The following is a 23,160-nucleotide window of genomic DNA, read 5'->3' as shown; positions in this document are numbered from 1 at the left end:
CCAGGAGATTTTGAGTCAGTGCTGATTCTGGGGTTTACTTAACAGGGGGTGGGAAGGCTTCCATCCAAGACCACAGTGGCTCTCCTCTCCCAGACTCACACTTCATGTGGGGAGGGTCTTGGCCTGGCTGGGACTACTGCCTACGTTGGTGCAAGTCAGAACTCGGGCCTGCACACCAAAGCCATCTTTGTTACACTCTAACTTTAGTCAGCAAAAGCCTCCTACAAATGCAGTACAAGGAGCTTGAAGCACAGGGAACCCACCTCTTCTTCAACATGTGGTTTGCCACACATTAACAGGAGCTCGGTGATACGCTGTTTGTTTCTCTTTCAGGCCAGACACCCTGACTCTGAACTCATCTGAGTTGGCAAAAGCTGTTTCCCAGTAAAAAGATTCCCCTACCTCTGAGGGACACATCTCTCCATGAAATAAAGCAATGACACAGCAGCCCGGATGAGGGAGGAAAGGGCCAAAGCAGGAGTTGTAGTCAGAATCTCAACTGGCCAAGGCCTGGGGAGTATACACCTCCCAGGGTTTGAGTGAAAGGATGAGGGGCTGTGTGCCTCTAAATCTGATCTCGAGCTTCAGGGCCCTCTTGTTGCTGCCAGTTTTATCCAGGCAAGAAATGTGTTCTTATGTAAGTGAGTGCTACAAAAGCCTTTTTCTCTTAAGTATCCCCGCTTCCTTCCCTACATAGGGGTGGTGGGGGGGGTCACACTTAGTGGGTGGGTGTTGTGTGCCACATGCAATTTTTACACAGAGAGGATGGAAGGAAGGCTCCTCCACACACCCTAGACAAATATGATTTTATGGTAATCAAAGCCTGCCTCAGTGGGAGAAGTTCTGTACAACATGCTGGTGATATTCCTTCAATTTTTGTGTTTTTTTTGGTTGTTTTTATTTTTTTCTTTAAAGTCCACTGATCATCACAAAAACCCAGGAAATGCAACTAAGGAGAAAACAAATGTCCAACTGAGATCTAAGAACCCAGAGCTACGGAGGAGACGTGGCACTGGATGCAGGGTGTGCAGGAGCAGGTGGAAGGGTGGTCCCCACAGGGCAGCTGGCCATGGGAGACGCAGGAGGGAGATGAGGCTGCTGGCCGGGCCAGGCAGTTATGTTAACCGCTGCACGATGACGGCATTGAGCAGGTTGGCTTCCTTCAGGGTCTGGTTCTCATCAGCCAGCTCTTTGTTTGGGAAGGTAGTCATGAGGACAAAGCTGGTGGCAGCCATGGCCGGCCGGGCGTCTACAATGTAGAGTCGGATGTCGCTGATCCTGGTGGAGTGGGGAGGTGGGTGAGCGGTGTTCTCTGCTGCCTGCTGCCCACTCCCACCCCCTCGCCCCCAGGCTAGAGGGAGGCCACCTCATATCCCCAGGTCCCTTTCTCTGCCCCCATCCAAATGGCCAAAATGCTCATTTGGAAACACATGAGCTCATGTCACTCTTCCAAAATCTTTCAGAATTGCTCCCCTCTTCCTTGTTATAAACACCAACCTCCTGACAGTAGTCCCAAGTCCTGCCTAATCACACACCACCCTCCTTCCCCTGTTCTCCTACCTCCCCCCTTCAGTTCTTCATCACGCTGTGCTCTCTGCCCACATCTGGTCCCTCTTCTCAGGGGCTTCTCTGCCCGATTCCTCTTCTATAATCCTTATCACACTTGCTCCACACTAACCTCATGTGAAGCCTGTCAACACTCAAGGACTGGCAAGCCATTCCCTGGACCCCACATGGGTTCTGATTTATATGGCCTACGACTGATGAAATTTAGACACTGCTATTCTAGAAAAAAAAAAAAAGGGTTGTTTTGCCAAATATCTCTACTGGCAACAGTCCTCCCCTGCTAATCCCTTCATCACTCTGTGCCTTGGCTTCCCCATCTTTAAGTTGGGGAGGAAGTTTGTTTCAATCTGGCCCAGATGAGCTGAGATAGAACAGGTATTCTAGAATTCTCCATAGCCTAGAGGTTGTCAGAGGCCCCCTGGAGGTAGGGAGGTGGAAGAGCGGGATGAGCGGGATGAGTGAGTGGGATGCCGCATTATGTCCCCTCCCCACTCCAACAACCACAGCAGTTCAGATTATCTGTTCTCTTGGGCTTTAGCATGAAACTTCCTATTAACAAATATTTTGGAACAAATCCATCTGAGGAATCTGTGACCCACACGAGAGAGAGGGAGCAGTCACTGGCTACACTTAATGGAAGAGTGGGGACCAAACCAAAGGCTTCAGACGTGCACAGCTTCCTACCCCACTGCCTCCTCTGGAGAGAGCCTGGGGAGTCTGCTGGTGTTTAGGGGAAGAACTGCTCCCTCTACTCACTTATCTGTGGGAGTTTCTGAGACCCTCTTAGAATAAGCCAGGCCCCATAATGCAAGGTACCTGTGGCTGTGGTTAAACTTCTGCACCAGCCTCCCACCGTCAGCAAGCCGTATTTGGATGTTTGTGGTAGGCTGTGACTCATCAATTGAGATGGAAGAGCTGGCTTTGGCTTCATTTTCTGCCTGCTGTGCTGGGGAGCTGGTATTCAATACCTGGGGGGCAGTGCTGAAGAGAGAGGATTGCATCAGGACATGAACAGAAACAAAGCCCCAGCAGGAGTGGAATCCTGTCAAGGATTTTTACTGAGCATTGCTATGTCTGGTGCTGTTTGCTGCTACTGACATAAGGAGTAACAAGACAGAATCCCTGCTCTGATGGAACTTAGAGGTCCAGCAGAATTCACCTCAATCCCCAAGTTACTGCCAGCTCCCTCACTCCTGGAGTTGGGCAAATTACCAACCCCCTTCTTCCCTGGTGTCCACAACTGAACAAGAGCTTGAAGGGAAGTAGGCAGTATGCAAGACAGCTTGGGCTGGAAGACTGGGACCTGATGCTGGAGGACCAACAGATCAGGATGAGTTTTAGCCCCAGTGAGAGGCTAAGGGCAGAATGGGGAGGGGATACTCCAAGTCTGCAACTGAGGTGGGTGTGACACAGCCTGGCAGGTGACTGTTAGGATGTAAAGGACAAGTTCAGACTCCTATCCTCTGATGGAATTTTCAGGCCTGCCTGCCCTAGTGCAGCCTCAATCATGAGGGTATCTCATACTCACTGGTCAACTATCAGGAGGCAGTTCAGATTTCTGGAAAGCCAACCAAGTGCCTGGCACCACGGGGATTAATTATATAATATGAACAGGACATGGTGCCTGCTGCAGTGTGGACAGCTCAGATCTTGGAATGAGATGGACCAGGGTTTGAATTCACCCACTAGCGATGGTGGTGTTGGGCTAGTTATTTAAGCTCTTTGAGTTTCAACAGGAGTAGTAACAAGGTTCTTTAACAAGGACTATTGTGAGGATTAAAGAGGTGTTCCACTCAGGGAGGTGGACAAATACAAAGTGCACACAAATTCCCAATTCTCCGCAACTGTGTGGAGGCGTTATCTCTCTTTTTTTCTCTTAGCAGACGTCCTGGCCTATACCTTTCCAGAGAATAGAGGCCACTAGAAGAGAATCCCCTTGCCTTCCCCCAAAGCCTCTAATTAGATCAATTCTTCCACCTCACTTCTTCCTCTGATCTTTACCTAAAAAGGGTATTCTTAGCAAATCCAACGAAAGTGCTTTCCTAAGTGTGTTCCCTGGGACCTGAGTCCCTTGCGTTATCTACAAGAAGGTTCTGGAAATGTCACCAACATTATACCAAGTGTCAGAGGCCACTAACATATTAAAGACGGTCTTGAGAGGTCATAAAGAAACCACTTGCAATGCAGGAGACCTGGGTTCGATCCCTGGTTCAGGAAGATCTCCTGGAGAAGGGAATGGCAACCCACTCCAGTATTCTTGCCTGGAGAATTCCATGGGCAGAGGAGCCTGGTGGGCTACAGTTCATGGGGTCACAAAGAGTCAAACATGAGTGAAAGACTAACACTTTAAGAAGCTGTGAAGTTAAGGCAAACTTATTTGACCACCATGCTCTTTTTTTCATGTTAACCTCCTGAAGATCATTTCCTGGAACAGTCCACGAAATGTTGCCCCAGAGCACATAGTCAGCAAGGAAGAACTAAAAACTGAAGTTACTTTCTGTGAACATCAAAAATATGGGCTTAGAGTATTATAGAGTGGAGATCAGAAGAGAAAGCTGGCCACACTTATTGGTTATGAGAAAGCTTCTATGTATTGGCCTCACAACGTGTGGGACTCAAAAGATGAGACATACAGATAAATTACACCATCACAGGCCCAAAGAGAGGTAGCAGAAAGTTAAATGTTGCATCTGTAAATGCTTAAGATCTACTCTGTTCTGTTCATTAGTTTTAAAGGCATTAGGTCAACTCTTTAGTTAAGATTCTAGGTAGCCTGGCCCTCAACTGTTCATAACAATTCCAAGTATGACAGGTACTCACTGAAGCTGCTGCCTGCCAGAACGAGAGAGAAGCTGAATCACATGACTGCTCATTTCCTTTGTAGTGGGAATAAATTGGGCACTGAGGCTCTCTGCTGCAACAATGCTGAGTCCTGAGGCCCTGTCACCGGCTTTACAAAGATGAGCACTGCAGCAAGCATGGTGACCAGCGGCGCTCATCCCAGCAGCAGTGACACCCTCACCCCATCCCAAGTGCACTCGTGGTATTTGCTACTCGAAATCAAATGCAGGCATCTCAAATCTTCAGATTAGTTCCCATCCAAACAAATGCAAAACCTAAAACAAAAAGTTTCATGCAACTGAAAGAATTTTTAAAAATTTCCGAACTGAGAAAAATCTATTCATTCACTTTATTTTTCTAGGTAATTGGAGAAAAAACAAGGATTGACCAATCGTTGAGGGAAACTTGAGAAAAATTTCCTAAAATATTTGGCTTCCTGATCATTTTAGTTAACAAGACAATGATGGAAAGCACAGTAAAATTTATTGGAAAAACTAAAAAAGCTATCCATCTGGTTTAGACTGAAAAGCTAAAGTCCCATCACCCTTAGCTGTAATAAAACTATTTTTAACCTCATTTTTCATTAAAAGCTAGAACTGAAAATCAAAGTGGAAGTGGCAATGAACATTTATTTAGCTGACAAGCATCATGTCTGATTATCAAGCTCTGTTGATTCATTATCTGCACTAATAAAGTAGCCCCATCCTAAAACAGAGGGTTTCCCTGGTGACTTAGATGGAAAAGAATCTACCTGCAACGCAGGAGACATGGGTTCCACCCCTGGATAGGGAAGATCCTTTGGAGAAGGGGGTGGCTACCCACTCCAGTATTCTTGCCTGGGAAATCCTATGGACAGAGGAGCCGAGCAAGCTACAGTCTATGGGTGTCACAAAGAGTCAGACATGACTGAGTGACTAACACTTCACTTCATCCTAAGTCTCCTTAAGATACCTTAATTTTTTGAAATGTATTGTCTTGTACACACATTAGAGTTAAGACATTCCAAAAGTTTCGGTTACTATCATGAAGCCAGACAAACCCAAACTGCAAGGTGTTCTGAGCCCTTCCATAAAACTACTGGTGGGTGAAAGAAGGGTACCATGTTTTGGAGGGCAATGTGAGGATCTTTTGAGCTACCTGTTGTACTACTTCCAGCACAACATCAGGGGTATATAAAGATTTAATTAGATAACCACTGTAATGTTCATAATACTGATAATCATGTAAATACTTAATAGCAGGGACTGGTTAACTTATGGCACATACAGAGGATAGAAAATTATGTTAGCATTAAAAACAATATTGCAGAAATGCATTTACTGATCTGGAATGATAGCCAGACTACACTGACTAGGCAAAACAGTAGGGCATAGAACATTTGTTTTTACACACACACCCTCAGATACTAACTGGATATATCTGGTTGTTAGGTTTAAGAATAGCTTTTACTCTTTATCTGTATTTTCTATTTTAAAAGATAAACACACTTTATTTTCAATAATATATGGGAAAAAAAATTAAGTGGTGCTCCACAAAGCTTACCACAACTGACAGGGAAGTCACAGATGGATCATTCTGAGAACAGCTGTCCCAGACTAACCCACAGACCCCAATGTGGGAGATGAAACGATGAGAGGAGGGTGACTTCAGTATTTTGGTCCTGGTAAATCGCAGTCTATTATCTCTAATAGAGCTATGACCCTTGCTCCTGACGGGGCATGAATGGCCAGCAGGGAGGTAGGGGATTCAAGAAGAGGGTCAGTCAGAATTGCAAAGAGCACAGCTGTTGGCAGACCACACAGATCTGGTGAGGTGAGCAAGGGCAGCACCGAGCTCAAAAGCTGCCAGAGCTAGGTCAGAAATAGGGTCATGCTGTGCAGAAGTATGGGAAGGAGTGCCAATCAAAAGACCAGGTTCTAATCCTGGTGTCACCGCAGGGAGCACCTAAGGGTAACCCTTGAAGTCCAAGAGCCTCAGCTTTCCCTCTGTAAAATAAGGACTGTACTGTGTGTCAACACGCCGAATGCCTCCTGTGTGCACAGATCCCTCAGAATACTGACCAAGTGACCCCATGCACAGTCAAAGCTGAGTGGGTCCCTGAGAAAAGGCTGCCTGTCTGTGGGTTTGTCAAGGATCTGGTGTGAGAACTCTGCTGATCAGAGGTAACAGGAACTATCAGCCAATCAGATCTTGTTAATATGAGGGGTTTGAATGCAAGACAGAGACGGTGGCAGAGGACACAATGCAAAACAGTCACAGGGATGACAAAGTAAGCATCAGGCAGGACCAGAGAAGTAAAAATAAGAGCTCCCCTAACACTGGAGCAGCAGCCTGCGTGGGGCAACAATGTCCTTGAGCTTCCCTGGATCCTGAACGTGCTGCTGCAGGCTGGCTGGATTCCTTACCCTCTCTGAATCCCCACCTCAACTGACCTGAATACCTGTGTCTGCTTCAGTCTTAGAGCCATTGAGGAGGTGATCTCTGCCCTGAGCACCCTAGATGACCAAGTCAAAGCAGCGATGTGTTACCTTCACTGCTCATTGTGGGACAGTGCTCTACGTGCTCCTCCCAACAGTAGTCAAGGAGGTAAGGACTCTTACTAGTCCCGCTTTAAGCTGAGAAAACTGAGGCTGTACAGTCCAAGGTTATATGGCTAGAAAGCAAAGAGGAGATTTAGACTTAGGCTTGTTAATGCCAAAGCCTATGTTCTCATACCTTTCCTCCAGTAAAGATAAAATCTGAAGCACTTTGTAATAAACAGTAAAGAGCTGCATCAGGTGAGCTGTGCACAGGGTCTGCTGGGCCCCAAAGGAGTGACCCACACAGCTCCACGCCCCCCACGCTGCTCCTTACCTGCCCAGCTTCTGACCCTCGCCAGTGAAGGCTTTGAAGGCTCCCTTGGGCTTCACGAAGTCCTCATCCCGATGGTCCTCCATGTCCAAGTTCACCTGCCCGCCGTGAGCTAACCTCCGCAGCTCTGCTGGCACCTCTCTGTGGGAGAAAGGCAGTGCTGGGGCCCACACGGACAGGATGGGAATGACAGTGACGGGTACAAGAGGAGGAGAGACTTCTCATCTCCAACCGATGGGCCTCCATGGGGAGCTGACTGCTCTAGTGGCTACCTGCCTGCCTCCCCCTTCTCTCACGCCTGCATAGAGTCATACCTGGTGACTTGGCTCTGACCTAAGCCCAAAGAGGAAAAGCAGATATACAGGGTTTTGGAAGCAGATCTGTGAATCTGTTTCTCAACTGTGCTAAATCTGCTTAAAATTTTAAATTTCTTAAATAATAAACATTTGAATTGATTTCTTCTTTCCCATCTGCCATCTCACTCACTGAGATGGAACCTGAAGGAGGGTTTTTCTGCTCACCCTCTGCGAATAGACTCCAGAAACTGGGCGTTGGATGGGTCTTGGTAGCTTCTGAGTTCACCGTTGTCCAGGCTGAATCCAGTCTTCCAGAGCTTCAACACTACATGAACCTATGACAACAGGAGGTAAGCAGTCCAATACAGTGTCAGGAACCTGGCAAGCACACCAGTGAGAACCTGCAAATTAGCGAGTTTTTTACTATCTTACTGTGTCATTACTAAAACAGACAGACAGACAAACATATACTCATGCACAAGGAAGGCAACCAACAACCAATGAAATAAGTATTAACCTAAAATAAGAAGGTGATATGGCACAAATTAAGAGAATAGGCTTTGATTTAAGCAGGTCAGGATCTGCGTCTTGATCTTGCCACTCACTAGCTAAGTGGCACTGAGCACATGACTCAACTGATTGAAGCTGTAGCTTCCTTATCTGTAGCGTTGCCAGCGTGCTTGGCACAGAGTTCGTGCTCAACTACATTAGCATGGCAAATTTTACACGGATTATTTTGCAGTCATTAAAAATGATATCTACAAAATTTGTTAACTCCCTGTACACATCCACAGGAAAGCATCTAGACGGCTAAAGAACAACATATTAGCAGCTGCTGCCTCAAGTAGATAGAATTTTTATTTCCTTCTTGCTTGACTTTGTTTTGGAAAAAACCCAAAATGATTAAAAACAAAAACATTATGGAGACTAATGTTCACAAGGTCATATGAAAACATTTATGGCACTGACAAAGAATATATACAGCTGAGTCACTTTGCTGTTCAGAAGAAATTAACACAACATTGTAAATCAATGAAATAAAAAATGTTTATGGCATAAACTTCAAAATTGTCTCATAGCATTATTATACTTAGTAGAGGGGGCACCCCCTATACACAGGGAAAAAAGGACTGAACAACAATAAGGAAAAAGTTTTAAAAGTATGTTTCAAGCCTCCCTGAGGGGGTCTAAAGACCAAGTTCCTTAGCCTTGTCCACACCACCAGAGAACCCTGGAATCACTATCCCTCTGCCTGAGACTCACGGAATGCTCAGAAAACTCCTTTGTGTGTCCATCCACTCTGCCCAGCCCAACTTATCCAGCTCCCCCTGCCACCATCCAGCCAGATGAGAGCTGTCTGTGATTCTCAGGTAAGCCTTTTCATTCATGGATGACACAGCAAATGTGCTGCCTCTTCCCTTTCAGAGGCTGCTGAATCATGGGATTAACTTCTCCCCCAGAGTGATTAAACAGTCCACGAGCTTCCCTACAGAAGATGGATGCACACTCACATCTTGGCCGGAATGCCGCCTCCTTTCTCCTGCCACATAGGCAGACTCTTCCTCTGGTGCCGCTCCAAGGCGGTAGCCACCACCTGCAAATGGCTATAAAAGACAAGTTCACAAACACCTAAGGAGTGGGTCAACAGTGATCAGGTTATTCAGACAAAATGTTATTCCAAGATATTTAACTACGAGGTATGCCTTCTCTGAGTAGCAAGCTCAGAGTTACAGAGTTCGGGATTGGGGTAGATTGGGGTAAAAACTGGAAAGCTGTGGCTGGAGAGAGTGCTGCTTGGCTGAAGGGAATGGCTGCTACTGAGATCTAGTTAATCACTACCATGCTGGAATCTCAGCACAGGATAACACCAGATACTTTTCTGATTTTAAGAAAGACAGCAGAAATTTAGATTTTATGTAAAACAGATGGCTACTGATTTAATTAAAATAAAAAAAATAAAGTGAGACATTAAATCAAGTTGATCAGGCTAAACAAAACAACTGGAAGAACCTGATTTAGACCACAGGTTTGAAAACTTTGCCCCAAATCTTGATTCGTATTAAAAGGTAAGAGAAACTGCACTGCTCTTTTGCACAAGAGGAAGTGAGCAAATGAAAAACAAAAACAAATTCAGTCACTATTGGGTGATGAAGGCCTCCTTCCCCCTGCTCTGGATGCTCAGTTCTATGGACACAGACATCAACCCCCTATGCTCACTCTTGGTTTACTGGTCTCTCCAGGGCTCTTGGTCACTCGTTCCACAGCTACAGCTCCATGCTCCTTGGCACCTTTAAAGAGATCGTCCACCAGCTCGTTGGGACTTTTCTTCCTGGGAGGGCCAACAATCTGCTGTCCGCTTCTCTCTGAGCCCCCAGCATAAAACCTGCATAGAAAATACACATCTAACACCAAATACGCTTAGAAAACATAAACAGAGCATGTGCCAGGCTTTGGGCAAGGAGCTGGGCACAATGAGGCAAAGGGTACCAATGCTCATGTTTATGGAACTTACTGTCTAGTGGGAGACACATGTAAAGAGGCAGGCAGGCATACTGCAGTGTAAGCCACAAAAAAAGGTAAGGAAGGGGTCTCTGGGAATACAGAATTAGGGAGGACAGTCAAGGGTTCCCGGAAGAGTGTCTTCTGGGCTAAACCTTGAGGATGATGAGCTTATCAGGTAAAGAAACTAGAAAAAGGCATTCCAGGCATGCACAACAGCACATTAGCTCTGGGATTAAACACCAACACTTCTCCAGGTTGATCACTATGTTCACAGTGAGAAGCAGCTACCACTAGCAGCCCCAGATTAATGGTGGCAGTGGCATGGTTAGTACAAGCAGTAAGGTTCCACTGTTGGCTCTGTCACTGAGTGATCTGGGCAAGCCAGTGCATTGAGCTATACCTCACTTTCCTTCTTTGAAATGGAAACGAAGAACCACATGCCCTACCTACCTGTTCCTTAAGTCAGGACCGTGAGGTTCAAATCAGCGGATGTATGCAAAAGAACAAGCACAGAGTAATGCACACATGTAAGGTGGTTTGATACTGCACCAAGAGCTCACCCAAGCCTCACTTCGCCTTGCAATTGTTGTGACACACACCAGGAGGATGCTGAGAATGGGTACTGGAGGTGGTCAGCGAAGCTCAAATATAAGCCCCAAGATACCCACATCTGCTTTGTAATGGGCTAAGCAAAGCTTGAGATTAAGTTGGCACTTTATTTTTTTAACCGGGATTTGAAAATCTGCAGTCTTGTAGCCTTGGCTGGCTGCTTCCTTATCACTCCTATTCACAGCTAAGTCAAAAGCACATCTCAGTGGGGAGAACTGAGAACCTATAAAAATTAGCCTCAGCCTTCCATGTCTTGACATTACCCAGGGAATGAAGGCAAAACCCTAGGCCTTGGCATGAACAAGAGGACCAGTGTCATTAGGTCTGAAATGCTGAGGGACCAAAGGGGTAACTCTGGATGTGAAGTAAAAGGTCACTGCCTGGAGGATGTGACCAGACAAGAAAACTAGGAAGAGGTTATTTAGGAGTTGGGCATTCACTTACTTGATGACACTGTCTTTCAAGGGGCATTAAAACACTGAAATTAACATTTATTCCTGAACTTTTGAGTATATCTAAATAGAATGTTCTGAGGTAGGGCAAAAGTCACTACATGGATGAAAACAAAGAACAGAACACATGCAATTTCTGAGCACACTTCCCAAAGAGTGACCACAATGAGCTAATTGCATTTCCATAATAGTTATTACACAATGTTCCTCAGGAATGTTTGACAGACCCAGGCAGATTCCATGGAGAACCAAAACCTGTAAAATGAGGCTGCAGCCAGTTCATCCTTGTTCATTCCAGATAGATAAACTTCTGTAAGGTCCTTATTATGGGACCTCAAAGCTCTGGCTTATGAACTAGGAACCTATGATCAAAATGCCCTAAAAATATTCATGGCCTTGACCCTGTATTTTCATTTCTAGAAAGTATTTAATATAACCTGAAATGTACTCAAAGATTAATACACAGAGATGTTCACAGCATTGATATCTACACTGGTAAAAAACTGGAAATGATCTAAACATCAAACATTCCATATGATGGATTATTATTATTATAGTCAATGAAAACACTTGTCAAGAATTTTAATGACATGGAGAAATATTCAAGATGTAGCATTAATTCTACAAAAGCAAGAAACAAACTTATCTGATCTTCATCATATAAAATACAATATCAACAAGCTACCTTTATACACAGAACCAAGACTTAGTAGAAATATGCCAAAATATTAACTGTAGTTACCAAGGGTGGGTGAGTGTTATATTTTTTTCATTATGCTTTATTTTCCACAATGGACACCAGTTTTATTATAATATTCCTAAAGGTTAAAAGCAAACCAACAAAAAAACAGTACTGTGTCTGTATAAAAGAGGAATATACATTTCTAAGCCTATTTTCCTGTTTATTATGTAATATATTGCTTTTTCAATTAAGGAAAAACTTGAAGGAAATACACCAAAAATATTAAGACCTGGCTACCTGTGGGTTGTGATACTATGAATGGCTTTTTTCCTTATAGATTTATTTCCTTTCCCCTAATATTCTTCAATAAACACATATTATTTTAAAAATTAAAAACAACAATGAAAAAAACAAACCCCAAATGAAAAAAACAATGGTAAAAAGACAGGGATCAATTCTAAGCTACAAGGAGTGGAAAACTGTTTCTAGTATGTGTGTGACTAGCCCACAGTACTAATGGTTAAAGATAACAGAGCATGTTTATCCTTCTAGGCCCTTCCAGGTAATTATCATAGAATTTCCTGTGGACTATGCCCCCAACAAAGACTCACCTCTGACCCTCCTCTTCCTCCTCGTCCTCATCTTGGTCATGAATGAGGTCTCTGAAGGATGTCACCCTATTATCGCTGGAGACACAGAAAGGAGCAAATTGATCTCATGGGGAGTTAAAAACAGGTAACCCCCATCATCAACTGCTACAAGTTGGGGACACTGAGGTTAGGTTTTTTGGTGGGGCAGGAAAAGGACCTAGGTGGAAGAGGGTTATCTCTCTTATGTTTATATGCTAAACAGTGTGGTATTTATTCAAGGTCACCCAGGACTAAGAATAAATAGAAGTGTATCAAGAGGCAAAGTGGAATCCAATTTAAGCTCTCCTAGGGGAAGGAGGGAAGCGGACAGGGACTGTACTACTTTAAAAACATACTACTGGATAGTGATTTTCATCATATAATTTTTAAATATTGGGAGGATGCCTTGTGTGTCAGGCACTGAACTGGATATGGGTCTAAAAAATTATTAGGCACAGTTCTTACCCTTTAGTTGCTTACAGGTTAGTGGCACTCTGGCCTGGAAACCATCCATTAAATACTGTGCAATAGGGGCTGTGACAAAGCAAAGCACATGGGACGTGAGAGCAGAGTCTTTCGTTCTAGGTGGGGGTGGGGGAAGTACCAAGAAAAGCTTCCCAGAGAAATGCAGCATTTGGACCTAGTGCTGATGAACGAGGGGACCATCAGTCAACTGGATAATGGATGGTGGTGATGGTGGAGAAAGGGGACCAGCAGGGCATTATAGGAAAGCAGCACAGGCACACACAGAACCCAGTGACAGCAACTCATTAAAGGACAAATCAAGGAGCAGAAATGAAACAAATATGTGTGTGCAGAGACCCCTGTCTGCTTCTGCTGTAGTTTAGTCAAGTACAGGGTGCAGTAGAGAAAGCCCACTAAACATGTTATGGGAAAGGTTAACTTCCTCCTTTGATGTTCTCTTACACTGCCACTTTTTTCCTAGTTTAGATTTGCCCTCAAGGAACAATCTTAGTTTTTCAAGGATCAGGAGACATACAATTTATAAAAACATTTTCTGTATTTCTTACGGGGAACAAAGTTGTTTCTCTTTAATATGAGGGGAAGGGGATAACAGCGATTTAGTGAGGCTAAGAAGGAGTCGTTTACTCCCATTCAGTCTTGAAGAAAGATTTCAGGGAGACAATAAGAGGACAGAACATACTCTGAGGCTCCACCAACTAGACATAAGAGGACAAACAGCAAATGCTGTAGCAAATACATTCCTGCCTGAGTGAGCTGAGAGCAACCTCCTGGGCATTCCTTCATGCTCTACACAACATGGTCTAAAAGGATGCAAGTCATTAAGATCTGTACCAGTGCTTTAAAGGCCTGTTGTTTAGTCACCAAGTCGTGTCCGACTCTTTTGTGACCCCATCGACTGTAGCCCGCCAGGCTCCTCTGTCCATGGGATTTCCCAGAAAAGGATACTGGAGTGGGTTGCCATTTCCTTCTCCAGAGCATCTTCCCGATCGAGGGATGGAACCCATGTCTCCTGCATTGGCAGGCGGATTCTTTACCACTGAGCCACCTGGGAAAGCTAATTCCACTCATTACACTCCCCAATGGATTTTTCTACAGATGCTCAGCTTATCATCTATGGAAAAAAAAATTCTCTATCTCTCCGTTGTTAAACACCTTCAAATACACATGTGTACATGTGTACAGGGAAAAGACCCTGATGCTGGTTAAGACTGAAGGTAGAAGGAGAAGAGGGCGACAGAGGATAAGATGGTTAGATGGCATCACTGATTCAACGGACATGAACTTGGGCAAACTCTGGGAGATGGTGAGGGACAGGGGTGTGCGGCAGTCCATGGGGTCACAAAGAGTTGGGACACGACTTGGCGACTGACCACCACTACCACCAGCTTGAGCAAACCACTTGCTCTGGCTCTAGGTCTCCTACACATAACTTTGATGGCATCTAACACAGACTCTGGTATCCATATACCTGGTTTCAACCTGAACTTAGCTTCCAAACCTGGGATCTTGGGCATGCTACTGAAATTCTCTAAGTCTTCATTTTCTCATGTGAAAATGGAAACAATCAGCACCAACCTCATGGGCTTGCTGTGAACAGCTGGGGTGCTGACGGACAGTGTAGCACATTTCAAGTTCTACTCTTGAGCAGCAGTTATCAAAGTGTTGGGCCTTAAACTAGGAGTATCAGCATTTACCCTCGAAATTCAGACAGATGCAAATCCTTCACCCTTACCCTAGACCTCCTTAATCAGAAACCCTAACAGAAGTATCTAGTAATCTGGTTTTAGGAGTCCTCCAAGTAATTCTGATACATGCTCAAGTCTGAGGACCACTGTTCTGGACTAATGCTCTGAGAGTTACCTAACAGTACAGATGTCCTGGGAACATCACCAATTTAAGAATACTGGGTCTTGTATCTTCCACAAATTGGCAAACTGTCTCAGAAATTTCAACTTTTCAGGATCAGAACTCTATCGCCCAGGCACTCTGAAGTGGCACAAAGGTGCTCTGTTAGATAACATTTTCTGCAGTGACAGAAATGCTGTATCTGCACTGTCCAATATGGAAGCCACTAGTCACATGGGGCTATTGAGCCATTTAAAATTCGGCAATTGAGCATGAATAGCTGAATGTTTGTTTTATTTAATTTTAATTAATTTAAACAGCTACTTGAGGCTAGAGGCTACCATATTAGACAATATAGTTTTAGAGAATCAGACAACGGTGGTCCCTAGCATTTTATGAAAGCACAGTTTTATACAATGAAAAAAGAAGAAAAAGGAAGAAATAACAGCTTCCCTCTTACTCAACCCTGTGCTAGGTACAGGGGTGGGAGATATTGGACAGGAACGTAGTTAGCAGGAGCAGCAGTTTTGGATTTAGACTTTGGGTTTGAATTCGCCCTAAGGGCAAATGTGTTTTACTCATACTAAGACTCAGCATCCAGCCATGTGAAATGGTGAGCACCCTACCTACTTCCATGGTGGTTACTGAGGTGTAAGAAGATAATGTATGAAACAGTATCTGGCAGAGCCAGACAGATGGTGGGTGCTTCTGAAATACTAGCCCTTCCACCTCTAGGAACTTACGATTTACTCAGGGAGAAAAATATTCCGGTAATCGTCAGAAGAATTCAAGACAACACAGGAGAGATGTCATTGAGTTGTATGCAGATATGGGTTGTGAATGGAGTCTGTGCTGCCTCTGGGTTTGGGGATTACATACTTAGTAGAGAAGATGGGGAGGGAGCTAAACATGGAAGGACACAAAGGATTTGCACAGGTGGAAAGGAAGCAAGAGACTAGGCATGTCAAGTCAGATGAGAGGCTCAAACAAAAGCAGAAGAGCCAAAAATTTAGGCAGAACTGAGACACCAAACAAATCAGTTTGGTTGAAATAAAGATTTAAGAAAGGAGGAAAAGGGGGACAAGATGAGGATGGCAGGTTCACTGTAAACTCCTGAGGATGCTGAATGTCCATAGGGAGAGGTAGTACATCATTCTGGCTGAGAGCTGAATGCTGGAAGCAGAAACAGATCTGCTTTTAAATCCTTGTTTGACTAGCTGTGTGATCTTGGGAAGAAGCCCAGCTTCAGTGTTTTCATCTGTGAATGGGAAAAATAACAGTAGCCACCTCATAGAGTTGTAGTAAAGCATTAAAAAGATGAAGATGTAAAAGCTTAACCCAGTGCCTGGCAGCTGGTAAGTGCTCAATAAATGATAGCTGTTATTATTGAGGAGTTCAGACTTTCTCCTGTAGCTATGGTTAACTTTTTTATGTCCCACAGCTCTTTGAGTATCTGATAAAAAACTACCAATATTTTTGCCTGAAAAGATACAACATATATACAAGTTACTACATACAATTTCAGGTAATTTAAGAACCTACTGACATCCATTCCATAGATCCCTCCTAGGGGGTTAGCCTCCACATCAGGAGCTTACTAACTGAGTGCTGTGCACAGAGGCAGTGACAATGTGAAAGAGTATGAGAAGATGACAGTGGGGGGCGGGGAGAGCTCAGCAGCAGGCTGTGTCCTGCAACTGTCAGGTGAAACAGAGGAAAGGCAGGCCCCACACAGAGTTCCTCTTGGGTGCTAACACGTGCCTGCCTTCTCCTGAGAATGCAGTTAGCGTTTACCATCTGGACAAGAACAATGATGTAACACATGGTGCCTTCCCTCTCCCTTTTCCTTGGTTTCACTTAAGCCCAGTACCAAGTCTGAGGCTTAACCAAAGCAAATAAACAGTAAGAACTTTAGAATGGCACGTGTATGCAAGTTTTTTACTTCTCTTGGTCTTAATGATAAACTCTATTTCCTTGTTTCTTTAACTCTTCTTTTAATCTTTAACTCTTCTTAACATATGAACATGTGGAATGAGACATGGAACAAATAAAAGAATGGGGAAGACGAGAATGGATGCTAAAAATGGTAATACTAAAATGATAGTGATAGCAGTTAACATGTTCCATGTTGTATTAACTCATTCAATTAACGGTACCGGGTACTGCCCATGTGGTAGGCACTATCCTTCCCATTTGACAAGTGATGAAAGCTGAGGGACTGGCAATGTTAAGTAACCTGCTCAAGGTCACAAAGCTCTCAAGTGACAGAGCTGGGATTTGAAGGTGGGTGGTCAGGCTCTAGCCTAGGCTCTAATATGAAGGTGGGTGGTCAGGCTCCAAGCCCAGGGTCTAATAAACCACTGTCTGGACTGGACTTTGGGTCTACCAGAGAAGACAGAAATGAACATGTGACTAACATCACAAGCTAGGTTTCAATTTCTCCTCCTCTCTACTTCTGTGCCAATACCCAACTAATCTGGTGTGCCTGTGAAAGACACACTGCAGGAAATTAGCTGTCTCTATGAGCAGCTGCACAAGAGCCCTTACCCTACCAACCAGGTCCCAGGCAGTAACATCCTGATGTGTCATCAACGACACCTCACAGGTTAGCATCGATGAACAACTGAAAGATGTCCTGCCTATTACCTCTTTCCTCTGGAAATGAAGGAGGCGAAGAAGTTAAGGAAACAATGACAGCTGGGGTTAGTGTTCCTTCTTGAAAGAGGGGAAATGTTAATTTAAATCTCAGATGTTCTCAGAGAGAAACACAATTTATCACCTCACACCAGCAAAGAAACCCTATATGTGTGTTCTGGGGTTGAATGCAAACTCAAACTAACTGAGGACATACACCAGAGTAGAAAAGGCTTCAGCAGAGAAGGGAGATGTGGTTCACACACTTTTAAAGGAAGAGGCCCTGCCTGTCTCACGAAATCTGGCAATAATTATTGCAGTCTGCAGATCACAGTAGCAATCTGCTCTAAGAATGTTGGAGTCAGGGTGGTGAGGACAGGGGATGCAAATGAGATTGCAAAGGTTAACACTGTTTCACAAAAAAAGACACGGTCTCCCTAATCAATTTGCCAAAGAGTGCGTTAACAGGTTTAGTTTTTCTAAGTCTTTTTAATAGGGTAATGGGCATCCTAAAATATTTTAATAGCCTTTTTAAAATCATCTGGCCTAATCTTTTACATCTACAGCATTCCTGAAAGGAAGCACCTCAGTTTCAACTTACTTTCAGAGATGGAGAAGCCGCTCCTCACATTTCATATATAAGAGACCCCCCACCCCCAAACATTTTAAAAGTTGGGTTTTGTGGTTTCCTCCAGGATTGGATCATAAAGCACACTCAGTTAAGAATCCCACATCTCCACACAAAAGGAATAAGTCTTGCAAGAAACTACTACCCACCAGTCATTCTTTCTCCCTCAAACCCACTGGTCCACGTCCCTAGGCCTGATCCCTCTGTCAAGTCAGGAAATAGTTCACCACTGCTGGAAGCACACCAATGAGGCAATAACTCAAGTTGGCCCTTACCTGGGGGCTGTGCCTCTGGATACTGAACTGGGGGTTGCCTGCGAAATGGTCACAATGTCTTCGTCCCCTCCATCCTCATAAAAGCTTGCTAGGGCGATCTGAAACAGAGAGGCAGTAACTTGGGATACTTAAACAGGCCTTCACCTAACACATCTCCTTTGAACACAAAGGAGCAAAGACACAAAAATATGCCCAACGATTATAAAGCAGTCTGTATCTGGTAGACCATAGAAAAGAAGACCAAAAGATCAGTGGCCCAACTATTTGTTTTCATATCGCCTGAAACAAATTCCACCTACTAAAGGAAAAAGAAGGCAAAAAGGAAAGTTGGCGTGGAGATGTTCCTCAATGTCATTTTATGAGGAAATGTGATCTAGTAAAAGCAGTGTACATTTAATGAACACTCATTTATGTGCCCTGTTGTTCTGAGTGGAACTTTATGTGTGCTAACTTATTTAATCCTTAAAGAACCCTATGGAGTTAGTGCTATCATCATCTCATTTTATAGCTGACAGAGAAGTGCTGAGAAGAAAACTGTCTGAGGTTACACAGTTGGTAAAGAGTGGAGCCAGGATTGATCCCAGGCAGTCTGTTCAGGCCCCTGCTCTCAGCTCTCAGGTGACAGCCAGGAATTGGAAACTGTGAGGTCACTACAGATGACTACTCTTACTTTTTCTCTGAGGCTATTTCCTGGTTTGTGCAATGGGGACACCCATTTCACCAACCTTGCAAAATGGATGAGAGGATCCATTAACATTTATGCACAGTCATGTCTTAGCTCTATACATACAGAAGGAATATGGACCTCTTTTAGCCATTTGTGATTGGATGTTTCTTGCATGGACTCAATGCATAGGTATTTACTAATCACTGCTTCCCTGGTGGATCAGACAATAAAGAATCTGCCTGCATTGCAGGAGACCCGGGTTCAATCCCTGGGTAGGGAAGATCCCTTGGAGAAGGGAATGGCTATCCACTCCAGTATTCTTGCCTGGAGAATCCCACGGACTGAGGAGCCTGGCGGGCTATCGGCTACAGTCCATGGGGTCGCAGAGTCAGACAGGCCTGATCGACCGACACTTACTCCGCACAATGAAGTAAGAGTGCAATGAGGTCTACAGAGATGACAAGACAAGGCTCCTTTCCTCAAGGTCACCACACTGCAGGAGACAGGGAGCTGCTGTGGGACACAACCAGCCTGTTGGAAGCAGCGTGCCTTTACAGGACACACTTTAGCAAGCCAGCCAGGATGCTCTGTGCTGTGACGGGACATGCACTGAACTGGCATCGAGGGGGTCTACGTCCAAATCATGGGCAAGTCACATCTCACACTGAGCGTGTTTCCGCACTAACAGCATGAGGAGCCTGAGACTGATGACCTGCCAAATGTAACACTGGGAGCTTCTAGGTCTTTCAGGTAGAAGCTGCACTTTGCATTTTCACCCAGCACAGGGGCTTTACACCATATGTCTATACAGTTGTGATGCTTTACCTAAATTTATACTTTCACGAAGCACGTAAATGGTGAAGTCAGCAGACTCAGTTCACATCCTAATCCCTGGGTGTGTGACCTTGGGCCTATCACTTGCCTTCTGCACTTCCAATTCATCAAAATGAGGACGTTTTCTTCACAGTGTGGCAAGGATAAACCCAATCATGTTCGTAAAGTGCTAGGGCACATGGTGGCAGAGCTTAATAGAGCTTGGGCTTTGGTATCAGACAGAACTGAGTTCTAATGCCATTTCTTTCACCTGGTAGCTAGTGAGGTCTTCAGCAAATTACTTAACTTCCCGAAACCTCAGCTTCAGAATGCTATGCTTAAATAACTTAAGATACATAAAGCTCATGGTAGGCACTCAATAAATATTAATCATCGTCATCCATCGAGGACGTAGGTTGGCCAAAAACATGTATGCAATTCTTTCTACAATTAATCACTGAGTGAGTGCCTATTACCTGTCAGGCGTTGCTCAAGACACAGAGGATTCAACAGTTTACCAAAATCCTTGCCTGGTGTAGTTTATCTTAATCTCTTCTCAGTCAGTAAGTATTTTATGTATATCTAATACCTGCCAGTGAACTACACGACAAGCTCCATAAAGACTCCCATTTTACAGAGAAGTTACTCAATAAAGATGACTAGGACCCAACTTTGCGCCACAACCCAGTTTCTCCCAGCATTTAGGTACGAGGGGGCGTGTGACTGGGGCTGAGGACAAGGAAATGAACGAGCACCTCTTCCCCTCCGCCGCGCGGCTCCACCCGGGAGCTGGTCAGTCCGGCCCGGGCTGCAGCTGAGACTGCGCGGCAGCCACGCCCCCAGGGTCCCCGTCTCCACGCGGGCTGCGGCAGTACCCAAAATCTGGCCTCCCCGAGAACTAGGCAGAAGGGAAAACCGAGGCCCGGTAGACCAGGTCAGTCGGGCCTGGGCTGGCCTGCGTCTCCCCTCGCCCAGGACGAGCTGGCACGCGTGGCAAGCGGCTCCAGGACCCTGAGGCCTGGGTCGGGCCGCAGCCCGGCGGGATGACTGTGCGCTTCGGCCGCCGCGGGCTTGAGGCACCAGGTGTCTGCTCCCTATAGTACCCTGCCTACCCGACGCGGCCCACCTCCCAGCGCTACCTGCAGGTCCCAGCCGGCCGACTCCAGGAAGAAGCGGGCCCTATCCTCCTCGGCGCCCGTCACCGCCACGAACTCCCTCAGAGCGTCCTGCCGCTCCGACGCCATCTTCGCCCGGTGCGCCGCCCAAACTGCCCCGGGTCTCACTGCACAGCCTCAGCCCGGCCGCGGCGTTCCGCCCTCGGGTTGACCGGGTCCAGCCGAGTGGCGCCCCCTCGCAGGCCCCGCCCCATACAGTGCCTCACGCAAAACCTTCCGTGCGGGAAACGCCGCCACTCTGCGCCCTCTGGCGGCCGCAGCCCGGACCCTCAGTCTAACGGCGGGGGAGGGAGCGCGGGGAGGTTGAGAGGCGGGGAGAGTCCACCACTGAGTACCTGTGGAATGAAAGATCCCCCAAGGATTCTGTTTCACATTATTCATTGAGTCGTTTCCTCATTTCATTAATTTATTCTTTCGTTCACTCACTTGTTCAACTGAGTGGAACCAAGGGCCTGGTGCTATTTCAGTTCAGTTCAGTCGCTCAGTCGTGTCCGACTCTTTGCCACCTCATGGACTGCAGCACGCCAGGCTTCCCTGTCCATCACCAACTCCCGGAGCCAACTCAAGCTCATGTCCATCCCATCGGTGATGCCATCCAACCATCTCATCCTCTGTCGTGCTCTTCTCCTCCTGCCTTCAATCTTTCCCAGCATCAGGGTCTTTTCCATGAGTGGGTTCTTCACCTCAGGTGGCCAAAGGATTGGAGTTTCAGCTTCAGCATCAGTCCTTCCAGTGAGTATTCAGGACTGATTTCCTTTAGGATGGACTGGTTTGTTCTCCTTGCAGCCCAAGTACTCTCGAGAATCTTCTCCAGCACCACAATTCAAAAGCATCAGTTCTTCAGTGCTCAGCTTTCTTTATAGTTCAACGCTCACATCCACACATGACCACAGGAAAAACCATAGCTTTGACTAGAAGGACCTTTGTTGGTAGAGTAATGTGTCTGCTTTTTAATAAGCTGTCTAGGTTTATCATAGCTTTTCTTCCAAGGAACAAGCATCTTTTAATTTCATGGCTGCAGTCACCATCTGCAGTGATTATGGAGCCCAAAAGAATAAAGTCTGTCACTGTTTCCCTTGTTTCTCCATCTATTTGCCATGGAGTGATGGGACTGGATGCCATGATCTTAGTTTTCTGAATGTTGAGTCTTTTTTTTTTTCCATTTTTTATTAGTTGGAGGCTAATTACTTTACAATATTGTAATAGTTTTTGCCATACATTGACATGAATCAGCCATGGATTTACATGTATTCCCCATCCCGATCCCCCTTCCCACCTCCCTTTACACCCAATCCCTCTGGGTCTTCCCAGTGCACCAGCCCCCAGCACTTGTCTCATGCATCCAACCTGGGCTGGTGATCTACATGTTTCGATGATAATATACATGTTTCGATGCTGTTCTCTCGAAACATCCCACCCTCACCTTCTCTCACAGAGTCCAAAAGTCTGTTCTGTACATCTGTGTCTCTTTTTCTGTTTTGCGTATAGGGTTATCATTACCATCTTTCTAAATTCCATATATATGTGTTAGTATACTATATTGGTCTTTATCTTTCTGGCTTACTTCACTCTGTATAATGGGCTCCAGTTTCATCCATCTCATTAGAACTGATTCAAATGAATTCTTTTTAATGGCTGAGTAATATTCCATGGTGTATATGTACCACAGCTTCCTTGTCCATTCGTCTGCTGATGGACATCTAGGTTGCTTCCATGTCCTGGCTATTATAAACAGTGCTGTGATGAACTTTGGGGTGTACGTGTCTCTTTCAGATCTGGTTTCCTCAGTGTGTATGCCCAGAAGTGGGATTGCTGGATTGAATGTTGAGTATTAAACCAACTTTTTCACTCTCCTCTTTCACTTTCATCAAGAGGCTCTTTAGTTCTTCACTCTCTGCCATAAGGGTGGTGTCATCCGTGTATCTGAGGTTATTGATATTTCTCCTGGCCATCTTGATTCCAGCTTGTGCTTCATCCAGCCCAGCATTTCTCATGATGTACTCTGCATAGAAGTTAAATAAGCAGGGTGACAATATATAGCCACGACGTACTCCTTTCCAGATTTGGAGCCAGTCTGTTGTTCCATGTCCAGTTCTAATTGTTGCTTCTTGACCTGCATACAGATTTCTCAGGAGGCAGGTCAGGTGGTCTGGTATTCCCATCTCTTTAAGAAATTTCCACAGCTTGTTGTGATCCACATAGTCAGACTT

The 23,160-nt window shown here is 45.2% G+C and overlaps 1 protein-coding gene across 1 annotated transcript; it reads right to left on the bottom strand.

Moving 5' to 3' along the window:
- Positions 1-873: 873 nt before the first annotated feature.
- Positions 874-21,104, bottom strand: NSFL1C (NSFL1 cofactor). The gene is made up of 9 exons (XM_020905234.2): positions 20,915-21,104; positions 18,296-18,393; positions 12,410-12,484; positions 9,771-9,936; positions 9,065-9,157; positions 7,779-7,888; positions 7,261-7,398; positions 2,383-2,547; positions 874-1,278 (listed from the first exon to the last, which is right to left on the bottom strand). The coding sequence occupies exons 1-9, from the start codon at positions 21,017-21,019 to the stop codon at positions 1,116-1,118; spliced, it is 1,113 nt and encodes a 370-aa protein (XP_020760893.1). The 5' UTR covers positions 21,020-21,104; the 3' UTR covers positions 874-1,115.
- Positions 21,105-23,160: the final 2,056 nt, after the last annotated feature.

The sequence above is a fragment of the Odocoileus virginianus genome, chromosome 9 (genome assembly GCF_023699985.2).
Source record: "Odocoileus virginianus isolate 20LAN1187 ecotype Illinois chromosome 9, Ovbor_1.2, whole genome shotgun sequence".
NCBI lineage: Eukaryota > Metazoa > Chordata > Mammalia > Artiodactyla > Cervidae > Odocoileus > Odocoileus virginianus.
This window is presented reverse-complemented; position numbering and strand designations above follow the sequence as displayed.